Source organism: Lathamus discolor, chromosome 1 (genome assembly GCF_037157495.1).
Source record: "Lathamus discolor isolate bLatDis1 chromosome 1, bLatDis1.hap1, whole genome shotgun sequence".
Classification (NCBI taxonomy): domain Eukaryota; kingdom Metazoa; phylum Chordata; class Aves; order Psittaciformes; family Psittacidae; genus Lathamus; species Lathamus discolor.
In genome coordinates, this window is record NC_088884.1 from 123679337 (window position 1) to 123698755 (window position 19419).

The 19419-nt window shown below is 40.6% G+C and overlaps 1 protein-coding gene across 2 annotated transcripts; it reads right to left on the reverse strand.

The window, feature by feature from the left end:
* Positions 1 to 1136: 1136 nt before the first annotated feature.
* Positions 1137 to 19255, reverse strand: TMEM192 (transmembrane protein 192). Of its 2 annotated transcripts, none has more exons than XM_065693937.1 (6): positions 19128 to 19255; positions 16058 to 16204; positions 11768 to 12032; positions 9293 to 9427; positions 4943 to 5045; positions 1137 to 2963 (listed from the first exon to the last, which is right to left on the reverse strand). In XM_065693937.1, exons 1-6 carry the CDS (start codon positions 19167 to 19169, stop codon positions 2840 to 2842), a joined length of 816 nt encoding a protein of 271 aa, XP_065550009.1. In that variant the 5' UTR covers positions 19170 to 19255; the 3' UTR covers positions 1137 to 2839. The 2 variants fall into 2 exon arrangements, with proteins under 2 accessions (XP_065550009.1, XP_065549998.1); XM_065693926.1 differs by lacking the exon at positions 19128 to 19255 and adding an exon at positions 18815 to 18934.
* Between the last annotated feature and the right edge of the window lie 164 nt (positions 19256 to 19419).

Genomic DNA, 19419 nt, shown 5'->3' on the forward strand with positions numbered 1-19419 from the left:
CAGAAAGATCCAACCTGTGATCAGGTACTGATGCTGCAGGGACAGCCACCCCACATACAACACTGATGATGGGCCATGGGTTGCTTTGGAGCTGGTCAGACAGCACTGGACCCTGCTACACTCAGCACCTAAGTTTGTACCAGCAGAGAATTTTCCAGTAAGCAAGGGGCAACATAACCTGAAAAATTAGGACTCTGCATCCAGTTTCTGAGCTGTGGTACATCAGATGCAGCAAGGCTGCAAATGAACTTTCTCCTGCTTACAGAACATGCTGTTTGTTTATCAGAACATGATATTTGTCCCTTAAATGTTGCATTTTGACCACCAACATGCACATTGAGTCTCCCTTATCAGCTTTGCCACCCCACCCACTGTAGACTGATAAGCCACAGGCCAGGCCACAGGGCAGGAAGAGGTGGGTGATCATCACTGAGCAAGTCTACAACATCCAGCATGCCACACGACACTGCTTTGCCTTGACATCATACAAAGCAAGTAGCATGACCATGCACCTTTGTGCCCAGGCAGGGAGCTGCTGGTGGTTACCTGCCCCCAGAGTGCGGCATGGGCTGTTTGTGCACCATCTGGTGCAAAGATGCCAGCAAGGGCCTGAGAGCTGACACACACTTCCCAGTGTGCACTGTCCTTGCCATGCTCTGGTAGCCCCTGCTCAACTCTTCATAGCCCTACCATGGCCAGCTGGTAGAAAGTGTTCAAGGTGAGCTGATGAGATCTGTGCCCTGCACAGATGTGAAACCCCCCCTTTATTTATTTTTTTTTTAAGCTTAAAGATGCTAACAAAACAAGACACAGTGGCAGTGTAATAACATATAAAAATGGGAGTTGGTTGTTGCAAGTTGTTAATTTGTGTACTTAAGAGCTATGAACTACAAAGGGCAATGGATGTGCATGTTCACATAACAGCAACCTGCACTCTACTTTTATGCAGGCAGGTTCCATAGAAAGCAGTACTGCTGGTTAATCCAAGTTTCTCCTTAAGCAGTCATGAAGGAGAGGAGGACACTATGAGCAATGCCCTCAAAATATAGTGAAGTTCCGCTACACTATGAAGCCTATTCCTCTATGAAAAAGAGTAGCAGAGAAAGCCTGAAGCGTGATTGCAAAACAATACCCAGAAAAAAAAAAAGCAAACTAAACTTAAAGCTTCAGAACAAGTGCTCAGCTAGCCTTGTCATAACAGGTTTTGGCTAGTTTAAGCACCAGAATTGTACTGCTAGAACTTCAGCATAGCAAAATCTGCACAGTCTGGAAGTCTTCACCAGCTGTACATGAGCCTAGAAATGACAGGATTCATACTCTTCCTTAGTTGCATTTATTGTGCGTGAACTTCACAGTCACATTTTACTGCTTTTCATAGAAATCATACAAATTGATACATACAATCACATCAAAACTTGAGTTCTAAAAACAAAACACATTTGTATTCCTTACAGATCACTATAAAATCTTGGCTGCATTTTCTAGAAAAAACAGTTAGGGAGAACAGTCTAGTATTGGATAGCAGCAAACCCTCCAATATTTATTGTATTCCTTTAAATGAGACAATCCCCATATTTGTTGCAAATTAAACATTTGGTTATTTCTAAAGTTGTGTTCTAGGACACAGTAGGATGGATTCATTTTCTTTTGTTTTTCTTACATTCAAGCACAAGACCACTCTTAAAAGCTGCCTTCTCAGTTTTGACTAGCAATTACCCTGTCCCCACAGAGGCATTGGCTTCTGAAATAGTTCTTGGTCTACACTGGTAGACAAAAGTAATACCCAGAACAGAACTGTTCTTTCACCTGCATTCACAGTAAGCCCATGAACAGAACCAAAAATTCTTGTTTCTTCAACTTCTGAAAGACCTGTCTTCAGCTGCTTTTCACCTCCCCACATACACTTAGCTTTCAAATCAAGATGCTGCTATTTTTTTTGAAGAGTCAAAAGAAAGAGCAAAGATGTATCTGATGCATCTTTAAACAGGATCTTTAAATACATTCAACACAAGTTAGCTACAACATCAGAACATCTTACTGACGTATTTTTGTATCAAGTTAGTTCAGTTGGCAGGAATCTTGTTGATCATTAGCTGAACCCAGACTCCTAGTAATGGGAAAGTCATCATCCCTGAAGATCCCTTGTACAGGTTTTCAAGTCAGAATTCTGAACAACTGCTCATATTGCTTATCATGGCATTATTTTGTACCACACACTTGTGAAATCTGCTATTATAGGACACCTACCGCTATTTTTTAATTCCTAAATCGGATGCCAAATTTCCCCACTGGCACAAGCAACAGTTTCATTCCTCTTCCTTGACAAAAAGGGGAAAAGGAGACAGATCTAGAAAGAAAGTACCTTGTACAGGATTACTGAAGTATACCACCTCTAACACTAGAAGTAGTGAGACTCTGTGACAGAACACACCTAGCCTCAGCTTCAGCACTAGAAACTGAAAAGACATCCTTTGCAACATCAGATTTTTCTAGATAGCAAATCTGTATTCTAGAAATATAAAAATACTTGGTAGTTTGAAGCTTAAAGGTTACAGCAGTACAAAATAATAGCAACAATTGAACAACATTAAACCCTTACTCCAGGTCCAACTTTAACCTGTTAGGAATTAAAAATTCCATGAAGCTCCAGAACTTTTCCTCAGCACTGATGATTTGAGCAGTCAGTGTCCAGTTGTAACAGGTCTATAGTGTATGCAGAGCTCATCTTTCCATTTCTGTTTCAAAATGTGAAATATGATTGAAGCAGAGTCATCTGTACAAATCTGTCTGGATATTACATTACCTTGTGTTCCCTCTAGAGCTCCAGCAGCAAATTCTGTTAAGTTTTAATTTGCTGAGATGTTAGTGCCAATAGTCTCTTGCTGAGCAGTGCATTGTGTCGCTGAAGATATTCTATTACATCTCCTTGCTTTTCAACTATCTCTTCTAAACTTGAATTTTCCCTTGAAATAAAAATACAGATTTCAATAATAGCAACTTTCCAACATATGAAGTGTCAGCTAATTAATACTTAAAGAAGTTACTTTCTTCAGTTTTACTGTTGTTGATCTCAACCAACTTTTGAGGGAGGGAGGAAATCTACATCTTTACGCTTAACTTCCATTTTGCATGAGAAGGCAGAAAGAGAAAAAGTTTAGCTAAACTTCATGCCATAAATACACAATAAAGCTATATATTTCCAGGTAGACAGCTACAGAAAAGCTTAACCAGTATGAGGGTTCTTACTGTTTCACAAACTTTAAGTTATTGAGCAAGACGTGCTAGAATTGTACTAACAAAGAAACCCACGGCACCTTTTACACAAACATCAAGAAGTTTATTTTAAGCAGGCACAGTATTTTTATTCAGCAGCAGGGATCATAAGCTGTGCAAGATGGCTTTCTTGACTAACCTGAAGCAGCATACATGTTATACTACTACATACAGTGATATCTTTCACAATACTCTAACAGCATCAGTTCTTAGAAAATGCTGAGAAGGACATCTGGAGTAGAAAAAAACCCCAACTTAGGTCCAATTAAAAGCTTCCTTCCAGTTAAACTGGAAAAATTGATAAAAACCACATTTTCTAGACAAAAACCTTGCAACAGTAACCAGCAATCTGCACTATCAACTTACAGCATCAGAAGAGGTCCTGGTCAGCAGCATAGATTGTAGAGGTCATAATATTAAAAAAAACATTCTATAACCAGGGTCAACTGAAGGGCTGACAGGATTCACTTTTCAATAGACCTTAACTCTCAAGGGATGGAGAGGCAGAGTTGTATAGAGCTGAATTAAAGTAACTGTTTTGCAATCAGTTCTTACAGGAAGTTTGCACTCTTTAATCAAAAATAATCAGTCTTTTCCTCAGTTGGTCATTGTTGCAGACTCATTCCCTGGGCATTCACGAATTTCTCAGGGGAGAAGCTGAATGAGAAAGGAATGAGGTCCACCATGCATTCACCATGGTGCTTATATCAAGATGGAAGTCAGACATTGTATCAAAAATCAAGACAACTGTAAATCCTTCCTGTATCCTGGACATATACTTCCAAGTTCCATAAAAGCATGTGTGTGTTGCATTTGTCACACCAAGGGAAGTGCCAAGTATAAGTCATCGCTGCACTTCCATTTTTTACCAAGGCAGCAAAAAGCAAGTCATGCTGGATTAGAAAATTCCTAAGTAAATTCCTATATGGAAATCCCTACTCATTTTTTATGGGGTTTTTTTAAGTCACATTAGACTCATGTCAGTAACTGGAAGATGCTCAAGCAGTGAGAAGGTACAAAGGCCCAACAAGCAATCAGTCTCAGTGCTTGAGAGCTTCCTGTTGGATAGTTTGTCTCACCGGATTTCCTTACCTCTTCCTACCTTACCCACCTTAAAAGTTCCTTCCCAAACTGTAAATATATTCCAAATTCCTTGCTAGAATCTGATGTCCAACTGCTGACACAGAACAAGCTGCAAAGCTTTCTTCATGTATCAACTGCCCATAATGTATTTCCTTCCCTGAAAGAACTGGTTGAAGATGCTAGGCTTCTGTAGGCATACTTTAAGTAACAGTATAAGACAACAGTAACTTTCCTCAAACTCCCATATAAAATCAGCTAACCAGATTAAGCACGATTATTTCTATTAAAGATTCATGAAACCAGCCATGAATGGTAGAGTAACTTCTGCCCTCATGTTTGAAGATTTCTTTATCATAACAAACTACAGTTTGTACATAGAAAGTACAGGGTTGTGCTGCTTCTCATCTATGCACATAAAATAGCAGTCCTAAGTGTATAGTTTACTCCAGAACTATTACTCCTACCTCTTCTTTGGTTGCCATATTTAAGATTATACAAGACTACAGAAAGTAATGCAATTACAGTAGCCAGCATTACCTATATGCTACGGCTGAACACAGCACAAGATTAACACAGAAAATCTTACCTGAAACCAATTTCTGAGGTAATGTGACTAGGGTAGGCATACATCTTTTCTTCTTCAATTATGTCAGGTCTTGGCTTGGCACGATTGAAGTTGCTTATCTTCACTGCAACAAAGTTTCATAAATTAGTTGGAAAGCAACCAAAAAAAACCCCCAAAACCCCAAACAAGAAAAGCTTTACCACCAGGCTCCAGAATTTTAAGTACAAAAAAAAAAAAAAAGCCTAAAGGAGATGGTTATAAGATTGCTTTAGGATAGGAGATGGAAAGACAATAAGGGAATCAAGGGAGTGGGGAGGAAGGAGAGAAACAAGCAGGATCTCTATCTGCTCATTTCTGGAACGGCTTTGAATACAAGTTAGGAATGGGATTTTTTTTTTTTTTTTCCTTGGAGGGCTGGGGGGTTGTTTAGTTGGGGCTTTTTTTGGTTTGTATTTTTTTTTTTTCTTCTTCTCCTTAGTGCTGCTGCTTAAATGACCACAGCAAAGGCCTGAATGGGGAAGCTTGAGTGTACTGCAAAGTTTAACCTATCACCTAAGAGAGAGTGAAAACTCAGTTGCCTTTGAGAGGGTACTGAGATTTGAGTCTCCAAATTCAGGCCATAAATTAAGCAACCTGCCATAGATACTAATATCTAGGTCAGAATTTAACTTAAACTCTTTGATAAAGACCATTTTAACCAGACTGCCTCCAATGAAGCACAGCTTGCCTGCCTGCGCTAAAACTAGGGCAGACTTGTTACAGAAAGCCAGAGTGGCTCAGATTAGCTTCGCACTGTGAACCTTGCAGCGCTGGCTATCAGAACCAGAAGTTATTCCTGGACACCAGTTAATGAAGTTTAAGACTCAATTTAAATAGATGTGTAATGTGAATGGGTGGGGGTAAGAGAAGCTGTAGACACCCTTTGCATTATTTTTGGAAGGAAGCTGAAAACATTTGAAACCATCCAACATAAGATCCTGATTCGTGGAATGTACTGAGAGATCTGGAGTATGTATTTCAGGACTCCGCAGGTCAGGCTGCTTGTGAAGAAATACATCTAATGCCACTAAAAACATTACAGTCCAGCTCCATGAGAAACCCACACTACTGCAGCAGAGTAAGACTGTCCTTACAAGTCAATAATATGATGGGGTTTACTACAGGCCACCCTGCTAAAACAATGCTAAGACCCTCCAGAGGTTAACTACAAGTTAGGCTCAAAGGTTAGTTATTTCTATGATAGTATTCCTCTACAAATAAAGCCATGAAGGAACGAATGTGGAATTCCCAACATGAGTTGTTTGTGGGAATGTTAGTCTTTTATTCAAGCGATATTAGAAGTATGTAAGAAAGTCATTAAATACATATATTTAGTAAATCTTTTAAAGCTTGACTCCCTGTCCTATCAATAACAAACTTAGAATAGTAAGCTGACATTTAGAGCTGTCTGTATCTTACTTCATTCCATGCATTTACCTCACTTGAGCAATTTATATATGTCAAGCCTGTTATAAGTCAATCACAGCAACTCCTTGTATATTTCTGAATCCCTGCCTCTGCATCCTACAGCTATATATACCCATACTGCTGAATGGAAATATTTTTTTGAAAGGCAATAGTACTTCCCAGAATGTTAGGCAGCATACAATTCATAAGATACATCGACCTTCTACAGGAAAGAATTTATGTATTAGTTAACTAATTCTGTTAGTTAACTAATAATTCCACTGTGGAAAAATCAGTCTATGAACTGGTGCTACCTTCCCTCCAAAACTGAGAAGTAACATACTAACACAAGAAAGAATTCCTTGTGTAAAGTGACCTTACTCTGCCCATTGTTGTTCAGCAACATTAGCTGATACTATCTTAACAGTGGTATCTAAGTGCTTGCCTTGGATAGGGGCACTCCAACCCTGGGCAGAGGACTGCCCTGGAAACTCTCTTACTAAAGAAGCTTCATCCTTTTCCATCCGGTCACATACTCAGCTCAGAGAAAAGAGTATCTGTGTCACCACTACAAATTCTCCAGCTATTTCCAAAACTGGCCAAATAGTTTTGTTTTCTTTGGTATAGCTTTAGCTTGATGCTTAAACACTTAAAAAGACAACCTACAACTGCACACAGAAGACACACAAATGCAGTCTCTGAGCTTACCTCAGCATGGCAAGCAATGGATGGAAAACAAGTTATACTACCTACCAGAAAAGGCAGCCTAGCATGACTGGAAGGCCTCATATTGAGGGTAAAAGTTCACCCTAATTTTGCACAACAAAATTTAGAGAATGAAGCTTCACACTGTTGTTTTGAGGCTGATGAGGAGTAAGGCAGCTGTTTTCAAAAGGAACTGACTTACTCCTTCCTATTAACACAGCTCTACCCCTTCTTCTCCTTAACTCCAGGACTCATTAGATCCTTCAAGCCTCAAGCTGGAAAACAAAGCATTATATGGCACCACTTCCTAGTATAAGCTGGTTAATGAATCTGACGGTCACAGGAACTGGCACAGTACAAGCTAGAAAAAAAGACACTTTTGGTGACAAGTAACCAGCAAGATAGTTAGAGAGCTCTTAAGGAATTCAAGGCTCAAACCTTAACCTATCCTTTCCTGCCAGCGGAAGAGGTACACAGTGTAGCTCTTTGAGCTCTAAGAGCCCTCAAGGGTGGGGGAAAAAAAAAAACACCAAAAACCAAAACCAAAATGCAAAAAGCATTTCACTGGAATTCCTGAGGTTCTATTAAAGTTCTGCAGTTTCTCTCTTATTTCCTGAGTTTCCCAGGAAAGTAAGCATGCTTATGCAAAGAAGAGATGATCTCCAGCATTCTTGGAATAGTTCTCTAGGACTGCCATGATTGTGCCCCCTCATCATTGCCTTTATTCCTCTAGAGGACAGTCTACTTGAGCCATGCTGGTCCATTCAGAGGAAAGCCTGACAAGCCTACAGCATTCAGACCTCTGCACAGTTTTAACAGGAAGATGCAGTTTAGAGCCCAGACCTTATTTCTTGTTGCATTTTGATTTCAGTTACTGTTGCAGGAGAGTCAATACATTTTTTTTCCCCTAGATAACCAAGCTACTCCTCAGTATTTCTTTGTGCATCATTACTAAGAAGACAGCAAAGTTTCCTTCTCCAAAAGAAAATTACATCCCAGATTACCAATTATGAAATAACAAAAATCAGATTAAGACAAATACTGACCATCACAGAAATGGCTTTTACTTTTTAAGCTTCTTGCAGTCCTGAAGGAGGTATTTCCACTCTCCATCCTCCTATTTGATTAAAAGTCAGGAGCAAGCTGTAAGTTTTGCCCATTGGTTTTGGTCTCCCTACCCTACCTCAGAGAAACCACTGCTACCAAGGCCACTTAGCTAAGGCATCATCTCCCTGTTTGAGCCTGTAAATCAGGAAGCAGCATTATAAACTAACTCAAGAGCAGAAACTGCATATAATTTAAATAGCCATGGACTGCACAGTAAACATCTCTGGTTTTCTTCAGGTAACCAAAAAAATTGAATTTTTTAGTGTCTTGTACTTTTTCAGTGTTTAGCTTTTCTTTCCCAACCTAGGCATTTTCATTTGAGTTGAAAATTATTTGGGTTTATGGCTTGCATTAAAATAGGATCAGAGGAAGCTATTTGGTTCAAACATTTAATCAATCAACTTCAGATAGTTCTTCAATAGTTTAAATGGAAAGAGGTTTATCAGCTCTTGGCAGTTCACACCAAACCTAAGAACAGATAACCTTACAAGCCAACGGTGACAGTACAAAGCAATGTCCCAGTTTCATGAAGCAGTATCTTATTTCAGTATTAGCACAGATTCCAAAAGCCACAATTTTATTTTATTTTTTTTTTAACATTCAGTAGAGGGAATCTTCCATTTTAGTGACAAAGAGAAATTGAGTGGGATCAGGGAAGGAAGAAAAGACTGGAGATTAAAGCACAATCACATTATCAACTATGCAAGTCACACATGTAAATCCAAGAAGCAGTTCTGATTAAGCCAGATAGCTCTTAATGCTTCAGAGCTTGTGCTGCATGCATTTGAGAGCACACTGCTAAACAGACAAGCCTGTTTACAGAACACTTTTGCAGCAATTATACTTTTATTGCCACTTCACTGGATCAACAGCTTTGAGGTAACATGGAACCCTTACTTAGCAGCACTTGGAAATCAAATCAAGCCCGAAAACCTTCCCATTTGTTCTGGATTTACCTTATTTTTCCTTCTACAAGCACAGAATCATTCTGCATTTGTAGTTGCAGTTTAACGCCTTGGGGTACCCCCAGTGAGCTACTGTGAGGGCAAACAGAACAGTGGAGTAGCAGCTACAGTAAGTCTCATTAAAGAAGGCAAAACCTGCCTCTCTCACCTGTGTAAATCACTAAGCATGCCAGTGAGCTAATCAGTTCCAGGCCCAGGACTCCCAGGATAAGATACAGGTACACTTTACTGTGGTCAGGAAAGGAATGCTGCATTGACAGAATCAAAAGCAGGGCTGTATTACCTAGAAAACAAATGTAGTATTTTACAGTTATAACAATGTCATTAGCTGTTGAAAGTAACTTAGTACTCTCTCATCCCCAGTGTCTCCATTCATCAGACTGCAACATTTCAGTAATGCTTTTCATTTCATATCATACCTGCCTCTTTGGCTAGTTTCCTAACATAGGTGATGCAAGCTTACAACTGCTGGCAGCAAAATGAGGTTTTGTTTCAGCATTTTATTGTAGTGGTAGAGAACTACCAGTTTTCCTGACTTAAAAATCAAGACTGGAAAAAATGCACTCAAAATACCTAATACACATGTATGGACTTAAAGAGTTTCTAACATTGTTGCTACCCATTCCCAAAACTGCTTGGAAACTATTTGTTTCTTTCAATTCCTAATAGCTTAGATCAGTCAGTTCAAAATGAGAGGGCATTTTCCTTCAGGCTGGGGAGGCTTGAGTGTATTTAAGTGAGGCTAGCAGAGCGAAAACCCAAACACTTCCATTTCACAGGGAGATACTTATGTAGGTTTCTAGTTGCCTAGCTATTATTTTTAATACTTACTGAAAGTTTAACTGAAATGAGAACAATTGGTCAAGGAACACAAAGTGTTGAGTTACAGACCTAAAACATTTTTAATTCTTTACACAACCTCTTCTATGATACCAAGTGTGACATGCTCCCTTTTTTCCTGTTAATACAAGTGCCTGGATAAAGCACCAAGTGTATTAAGACCATTGATGTAGCTAGGGAACTGCACAGGTCTGTTTCATGCTGCATTACATAACATTTCCATCCTGGCAGTTCAGTTATCAGCTGCAATTAGCATGGCAGGAATTTTGCCGTAATGGAGCCAAGCACCTTCTGAACTACAGATGATCTACATGAAAAGTCTACAGCACACAACTGATTGCACCTAAACTGTTGACACATGCCCAGAATTTGTCTGGCAGGGAAGAAGTGGGCTCCATCCAAGACTGCAGACAGGGCTAAGTATTTCAGATTAAATTGCATTAGACAGAAGTAGCCCTTCTACTCTCTTTTGAAACATGCTTAAGCCAGCTGTAGCCTGATTTTGTTACTGCACTCCAAACACATCTTTATCTTCAGAGCTCTATCTAGTGGCCAGAGCCTGAAGTTTTGCACATTTGACTAGCTCTTTTAGCGGCTGGGCAGAAAGCAAGTTAAGGTTTATATAAAGCAGGACTAGGTAACTTATCAATTCTGGTGAGAAAGTTTCTACTCCAGTTATTAAGAAAATCCACAGGAGAGATATGAGATTATAAGAGGCAAAAATGCTGTAAAAGCCACCACTGTTTCCTTTTCCACTGCTATTTATATGTGAAAAAAAAAAAAATCCCTTCAAGTTATATTTGCTGAGGTAGTCTGTTAGAAAAAACTACAACCAGTTACTTGTACCACTGCTTATTTTGGCTTCACTAGCAAGTGATGTAACTTACAATATACAGTGCTAAACCACTCCTATACATCATCCTTTCTCCATAGGAAGTTGGAAAAAGAAAAAAATAAAGCAGTCAGAAGTAGAACTGAATATTACACATAGCCCCACTGAAGATCAGCAAATTGCTTATTTTGCTGATCACAGAATCACAGAATCACAGAATCCCAAGGGTTGGAAGGGACCTAAAAAGATCATCTAGTCCAACCCCCCTGCAAGAGCAGGGTAACCTACAGTACATCACACAGGAACTTGTCCAGGCGGGCCTTGAATATCTCCAGTGTAGGAGACTCCACAACCCCCCTGGGCAACCTGTTCCAGTGCTCTGTCACTCTTACAGTAAAGAAGTTCTTCCTGATGTTAATGTGGAACTTCCTATGCTCCAGTTTACACCCATTGCCCCTTGTCCTATCACAGGATATCACTGAAAAAAGCCTACACCTGTTGAGCAACAGGCAATTCATAAGTTTCTACATGAACTGATGAGCTTGAAGAGAGTAGCACGCTTCCTGGAAGGACTAGCAGTCTTGCCACGTATTCAGCTAGGTAGATGAGTACACATATTGAGATCACTGGCAGCCAAACACAGACCTGGTTGGCTGAACATTTTATGGCTGAAGACTAGATGCAAATGACGAGATGTTTTACTCAACTTCATTTTTCCACCAGAGGAGTTCTTTACAGCATGTATCTGGGCAGGCCAGAAAGGCTAGTCGAGACGTCCATCTGATTAAAATACCCTATATAAAATGCATATTATATATTACAAGCTTTTAAAAACCTGCCTATGAGGATTTATAAACAAACCGTTCAGTCTTTTATTGTATCATAGTTTAAAGCTTAGAAGAAAAATAAAAACCAACAAACCAACAAAACAGGAAAACAAGTTCACTTTACCTGTGGAGTGTATCAGCAGTGGAAGCCTTTTTAGGCATCTTGTTGATCGGTATATTGAGAAGTAACCTCTGCTTCTGACTTTACTGTGATGGTGCTGGATGTATCGTTCAAAAAAAACATGCAGAGTCCACAGAATTACTTTTGCAATAATGATGACAGTCTGCACTTTAAGTGGGTGAGTATAGTTTCCAGGGCATTTATCCTGATTTGGATTGGGGTAAGAACAAAACATGGCTGCTAAAAATGCTAGAACAACAAAAGCAACCTGGAAGAGAGAAAAACCACTGAAAGTCAACATTTGACTATATATACATATATATAAATGTATAAGTATAAAGGCAGGCTTATGTAGTTTAATAAAATTAATTTAGTAATGTATAACAGAGTTGAAATAATATATAAAACATTAGACAATTACTACAACCGCTACAAGTCATTCTGGGAACATACTGGTGACCGAAATTGCCAAGTAGTAAGATTGCCTTTCAGGAGGCTAACCAGTTTCCTGCAGAATAGACCTGAGAATTACCACTCTTCCCAGAATTTCCTCTAAAGCAATTTCACTATTCCTCAAGTCTCCCATTCACAGTGAACTTATATTTCTAGATCCTCTTTTCTATGTTGTTTCACTTTTTCACTTTGAGGGGAACACTTCCTCAAAAAAGAAAAAAATAAAAAAAAAATCACATCTTTTTAGACTCAGTTACACTTGTTATTGCTTTGCAAGTCAGCCTCATTTTCTTGGTTTAGTCTAGGTTTCTTTAAATTGACATAAGTGAATGTCAACACTTAACTGTACCCATTGAAGATACTCACTACATTCTGACATTAGAAAAAAGTGAAACATTATAGCAACTTAAAGTTAATTACTGATACTGGGTAGGCATCTTTGCCAGTTGGTAATCTCTTCAGTGTATTTACTACCTTGCCCCCCCCCCCCCCCCCCCCAGTTTTTCTCAGAACTTGTTATAATAACCAGACTATAGTCAAATTGTGTATATACACTTGTCCTTTCAGACTAGTGTCATTATCCCATAACTTGTTCCATCTTATAAACTTTGCTCTAAATTTTCAGCATCAGCAATTTTTTGGCCAACTGGAAGACAGAGTCCTGGGTGCATATTATCTGGGATATATGTATAAACACAGGGCTCGTTTAATCTTTATAGAACTTTATCATACAAAGTACTGTTTTCATTTCAGTAAATAAGAATGATACCTTCTCATCCTGCTTCATTCTACAGAACTGGAATATTTTAAAAACAGAACTGAGAACAAAAACTACTCTTACTAAAGCAGAAGTAAATCAAAAACTTCTAAACACAACAAAATCAATTTGCCTCAAGTCAGCAAAAGTCTAATACTTCTAATATACTTAAGCTTAAAAAAAAAAGCACCAACACATCAAGAGTAAAGATGGAGGAAAGCATGCAATTTTCATTTGCTATTTTATGTATCCATAGAATTAAATACAAAGAGCCCACCACCCTCTTGAACTTATCTTTCATATTTTTGTTACTTCTCAAGCAACTTTATTCACATAAATTAACCTTTCAGAACCCTTAATGACTCTCAATACAAACTGCCCTTAGCTTGCTGTGGCTGTGAACAGAGTTGTGTAACTGGGAAGGGAGGAAGGAAGGGGGAATAACTCACACAATCAGCAATACCCAAGGGAAGCACTATAGAGGACAGACACAGAAGGCATGAAGGGAATAAAAAAAATAAAAATAAAAAATGAGTGTCCTACATTATCCATTACTTCAAATACAAATTAAATCCCAAATTGATATTGGTTAAGTAGCTAGATTAAGTCAAATAAAAGGGTGGTTTCTCATCAAAGCATTTACTTAATCTATTATTTTACCACCTCCTTTTCTTACAAAGCTAAAAATAACCCCGCTAACCACATTTTTAGTCCATTTACTATTTGGTTTGCCATTTTAGAACAGTAATATGTCTAGTTCTACTCCCTCCAGGTGTTCAGAATCTATTTAAAGGCAGAAAATGGCTATATTAAGTCAATGCAAGCAAGAATGGCCTAGCATTGTAGCTCTGCTAATCTGCTACAGCAGTGCATGTGTACAGAGGAAACAGGTAGCTGGGATTTAAGAGTGGCATTTGTTGAAATATGATTTTGCTTACATTTTGGAAAAGTCCAACAGCATGCACTTCACTCCAGTATAAAGGATTTTAATATTAAAAAAAAAAAAGGTATTTTGATAAAAAGTAGCGTTTAAATTCAGTTGTGTATGTGCATACACAGAGAGGATTAAGGAAAGGCAGGGTTAACATAAAGGAATTTTCTAGCCCATACACTTCACACTGCTCTCCAGACTCTCCTGATAGGAGCTAGAAGCCTGCAGAAAAGCAAGGCTTGGCAAGAGAAAAGCTACTCAAAAACCCCACCTTATCACACTCCAGCATATCCTACACGTATTTCAGAATTGTATATAACCAGGCAGCTGCACCAAAGCAGCTACATTGCCAACTGACTCCATTTCTTGGCACAGTAAGGTGGAGAAGAAATGCTCCAAGTTTATATATAAATTACTTTAGAGATTAATTACAACTGTACCACATACTACTATGATGTTTTAACTTCTCCAGGATATTAATCCCTTTGGTAGACTGTCACTCAGAAGCTAATCTGGTGTTTCCACATCCCACAAGGCTTGTGGATGTTTGCAGAAGCAGCCAGGTAAGAAATTCTATAAACTTATTTTTCCCATCCATCTTTCCATCAAGAAATGGTACTATTTTATGTGGCAATTATAAGTCATATTTCATGAACAGAAAATGTTACTTCTCCATTTTGCTCCAAGGACCAACTGGCCATTGCAGCATCTTCAGCTACTGCAACAAGACTTTACCTGGAGAAGTATGTGCTGACAGAGGCCTCAGCAATTTTCTCTCTTCACCTCCCCTCACTTCTCTCCATTTGGAGGGGAGAGGAAGTGTTGAGGACAGAAGAAATAGCAGTTTCCTAGGATCTGGGTGACTGACATTTGGCCACATCCATTATGGTAGCAGATAGTAAGGACCTAAGGCTAGGTGGAAAAGTGTCCTACTACCATAGCAGAATTTACCTTCCTAATGCAGACCAAGTGCCATCCTAATGGCACCTCCTAGAGGAATGGGAAGGCAGTAAGACTGGATACAGAGTTTCCACTGGGAATTTTGGAAGTTTATTCAGCAGAACAGCAGAAGTCTTTCCTAAGCCTACTTGACAGATAGTAATATTAAGATCCTCTGAGATGCCCACAAAACATTTACTTCAAAAATTAGAAGGCTAGGGCATATTGTTTGAACAGTTTTAGGCAGCTGGTCAAAAAGAGGCCTTAGAGGTTGCTATGTGCTTTTAAAGCTCTGGCAGAATACGTCTTGCAGAGCACTAGGCATGGCTTCTTTTGCTTGAGAGCAAATGAACCTCTGAAACAGCTAGCAATACATATATACATGTCTTGTGCACTCTGGCTTTATACACATACTATGTTAGCAGCATTACAGAATCATTTAGGGTGGAAAACACCCTTAAGAATCAAACTGTTTACCCAACACTGCCAAGTATACCACTAAACCACGTCCGTAAGTGCCATGCAAGTACCATTTCAGTTAGATCCTATCATCAGATCCCTTCAACCTTCCTTCATGCTTGTTTCCACACACAATACCAGCAATAAGCCTTCTCAGCTTACCAAGGATAAACACACTAAGCAGGAATCTCTACTTCTATCTATCAGCTTCAAGAAGGCCTTCCTACTGTGAGGTACAAGATTTCTACTTTATCTGTGCTTTTTACCCTTAAACCCCAGAAGTCAGATCAGGAAGTAATATCTGGATTCCTTTCTCTCTCCATCCACTGCTCTGCAAAACCCCTGTAGTAAGTCCAACATTACTTGTTTAGTTACCATAAGAAATACCTTACACCTTCCCTCTGAATCAAGCTCAGCCTCAAAGAGGCATGGCACCAAAATTCTTAGCCCTCTATAACTAGTATAAGCACTTCTACAGCAGTAATACTGCAAGTAGATTTCCAACAGCACACTATTTAAAAGTCTTCTTCCTAACAAGATGCATCATAGCATGTTAGTGTTGACAAACAACGAGAATAAGAACACAGTATGTAGCATATAAACACATACAGGAACAAAACTCATTTGCAAATAAGGCTTCATTGGTTTGGAAGAACAGTGTATGCAAATCTCAGGAGAACTCTGTCTATATGAATGGTAAGAATTCAGAATAGTGACAGCAAGTTTTCATGAGGAAATCATGCTTAAGACTTACATGTATTAGCAACAGAAAATTGGCAAGTAGAACTGCTGGGATAGCATGAAACCTTGGCCTCAGTTGGGAATGCAATGTATGAGATGAAATAAGGGGTGCATCCAGTAGAGGATCATCTTCCAAACTCTGTGTTATTTCTAGGGAACCCTGGAACATAAAGGAAGGGCAATGAGTAGTAGTAACAGGTAAGCTCTAAAAGTACAAAGTTTTAGCAATTTCCTGTTGGCAAATCAAGTTGTTTTCTTGTTTTTGTTTTTTTTTTTGGGGGGGGGGACACAACACAGAATCCCACAGGAAAAAAAAACAAACCACAAAACCACCCAAAAAAAAACCAGCCCAAAACCTACCTAGGTTAGTATCTTCAGACAAGCTCTTAAATTCTAGGCTTATCAAAACTTTATGTGATAACTCAGTCCCTGAGGAACCTGACATTAATTTACTTCCCAACATTACTCTGGGCCTTCAGGAACCTTACCCTTTACAATGTATTAAAAGTATTTCAACATCACTCCTGAGATATGCCATAAGTATTAGTAAATTTATGTGAAAAGATGGGAAAAGTGACAATTAAAGACTCTTACATGCTTTATACAGGGACTACAAAAAACCTTGGTATTCCTACTTCTGTCCAACTACGGTCAGAAGCAGTAACAAAGCTGCAGCGTACCAGTACAGTTTCAAGTGATTCGGTCATTGACACTACTGGCATGTCAAAATGCCTGCACAGCAGTAGCTCAAACTGAGCTGAGGAAAGAAAGCAGCAGCAGCTCAGAGGGAAAATGATGTTACCAAGTGCTGAGCAAGACATTCTCTGCTTGCACTAGAAAGCATGTGCAACCCTTACTTGTCATGTTGGTGCCATGCACTGGGGCTTTGATTTCACAAATCAGCAAGATGTTGTGGCTGTGTAAGTTTCCAGAAGTAACCTTCGTTTAAAAAAAAAAAAAAAAAAAGTACAACTAAGTATGGGTGGAAGGAAAACCCTTTCCTCGTGGATAAGGAACCTGCCCCACTGCTATGCACCTGCTCCTTCCAGTCCAGGACACAGTCATTCAATCCACCTTAAGCTGAACATACAGAGTCACTGTGAATGCTTAAACTACATTCAGTGACATAGTGAGAGAAACAAGTTTTCCCTCTTAGCATCTTGTCATGCCCTATGCTACCATTTGCTTGCTTCAAGATACATAAATTCAAGATTCTATGATTCCCAATCAAGTTTTGACTGCGTTTTTCCTGAGTGACACCCAACCATAGCCCAGAAAGAAATAAAAGAATAAGGGCAGACTCCATCCCACTCCAGAGTCCTTCCTATTCAGAGAGACATGCCAGATTCACTGGGATATTTACTGGTTTTAAACTGAGAACTTGTCCTTGCCATAGCAGAAAGCAGCATAAGCCTCAAGACACGAGGCATGTCATTCTTCTAAGCATCAGCACAATAAGAAGTTCTGGAATTAGACCTAGGCTTCTACTTCATATTAACTGGGACAATTGTAGATTGGCTCCCCAGTATTACTTCACCTACAGACAGCTGGCTACAGTGAAGGAACATCAAGGCTAATTTCAGTCAGCAATCATTTTTATTTTAGTACTGTGAATGCCACACTTGCCCAACTATAGAGGAGTGTGAACAGGCCTCCCTCACCCCTTTAATGCCTTTTAATTAGCCTGGTCTTTAAGTGTAAACAAGCCCTGCTGAAATATCTGCATGGTAAGAGGACCTCTTACTGCAGGACTGATGTTTACAAATGGCACTCCTCTTATGTCACCGATATAAAATCCAAAATAAAGGGTACACAGAAGCCCTCTATTCCTCATCTCCCATTTTCAGGGGTCAGGTATAATTTTAAGCTCTAAAAGCAAGAGTGCAGGACAGGCACTCCAGCAGCCAAGAGGTCTTGCCTCATTCCTTCCTATCAAAGAATTAATTGCAGAGTTAACAGCTAGCACCTCCCAAAGGCAGTGGCAGTAGGGCAGTATACTCTGTCTCATGGGAACAGGTGAGCTCAGCATTTCTGCAATACTATGACAGATCAGCCCACCCCCTCATAGATGAAGCTTTATTAGAACATGTTTGATGATGTTAGTCACTGCAAGACCAGCTATAGCCCATCTTTGCATCCTGAAACACAGCCAGCATTCAGAAGCACTGACGTATGACATAATTTCTCTAAGTAGGTATTACAGGCAATGTGGGGAAGAAGGGAACTAAAGCAAATGCTGATTCCACACAGGTAATCTGGCATTAAGACAAATTTAGTAAGTGTCCTAACTGGAAAAAACACAGGTTTCATTGTTAAGATGCATCAAAACCCCTTAAAAAAAAACAACAACAAAAAAAAAACCCACACGAAAAACCTCCACCAACAAAAGCTAAACCACAAAACCGAACAGGCCTCTCTATTAGGCACCGATGTCACCACAAGCATGGGTTAAGGCTTCAGCCTCTTGGCTCCCTGATGCACTGCCAGCATGTGACCCCCCACCAGCACCAGGAGGAAGAGGGCAGGCAGCAGCCACAGGCAGAGCCAGCGGCAGCAAACCCTGCCCGCCGCGGCTCCCCGCACGGGGTGGCACAACAGATAAACACTGTCAGTTTGGTGGGGGCGCCGCAGACAAACACTGAAACGCCGCGCTCACACCAGCTCACAGCACATAAACCAAAGACCACGCTTACAGGACCTGGCAGCTGAAAAAAAAGTAACCCCGAAGAACTAAATCCGCAGGAACGGCCTTGATTAAATTAATAACCACCATTAAGAACAGCCGCACACCCAAGTTGCTGGGGCACGGCGGTTCGGAGGGGTGGGTGCAGCTCGGCCCGGCCAGGGAGCGTCCCTGGCTGCTCCTGACTTCCGACGCGGCCATCTACGAGACGCCTCGGCCGGAAGAGGACGACAAAGCCTGACACAGACAACAGCGGAAAGACGTGAAGGAAGAGACGAAGCGTAAAACGAGGCGCTCTCTTGTCAGCGCCCACCACTGAGAGCAGCCTGGCCAGTCACCCCGGCGGAACCACCGCCCGGCCCCGGCCCCGGCCCCGCTCACCACACAGGCCCACACTCACGTTCTCCAAGTCCTGCCGCCGCCCCCCCGCCGCCAGCGCCATCACGATCCCCTACTCCACCGCCGCGGCTGGATTTAATCAGCACCGCGAGCACGGCCCAGGCACCGGCGGGCCAGGCGCAGGCCCCACCACCCCGCCCCCTTATTAGCGCCCCAGCCGCTATTGGGCCCGAGCCGCGCCGCAGCGCCAGCCCCGGGGCGGGGCCGGGCCGCAGCTGGGTGGGCCCTTGTCTGAGGGTAGTGGCTGCGGTGCAGCCTGTGCCTTCGCTGCGTCCTGGGGGTGACCTGCCCGT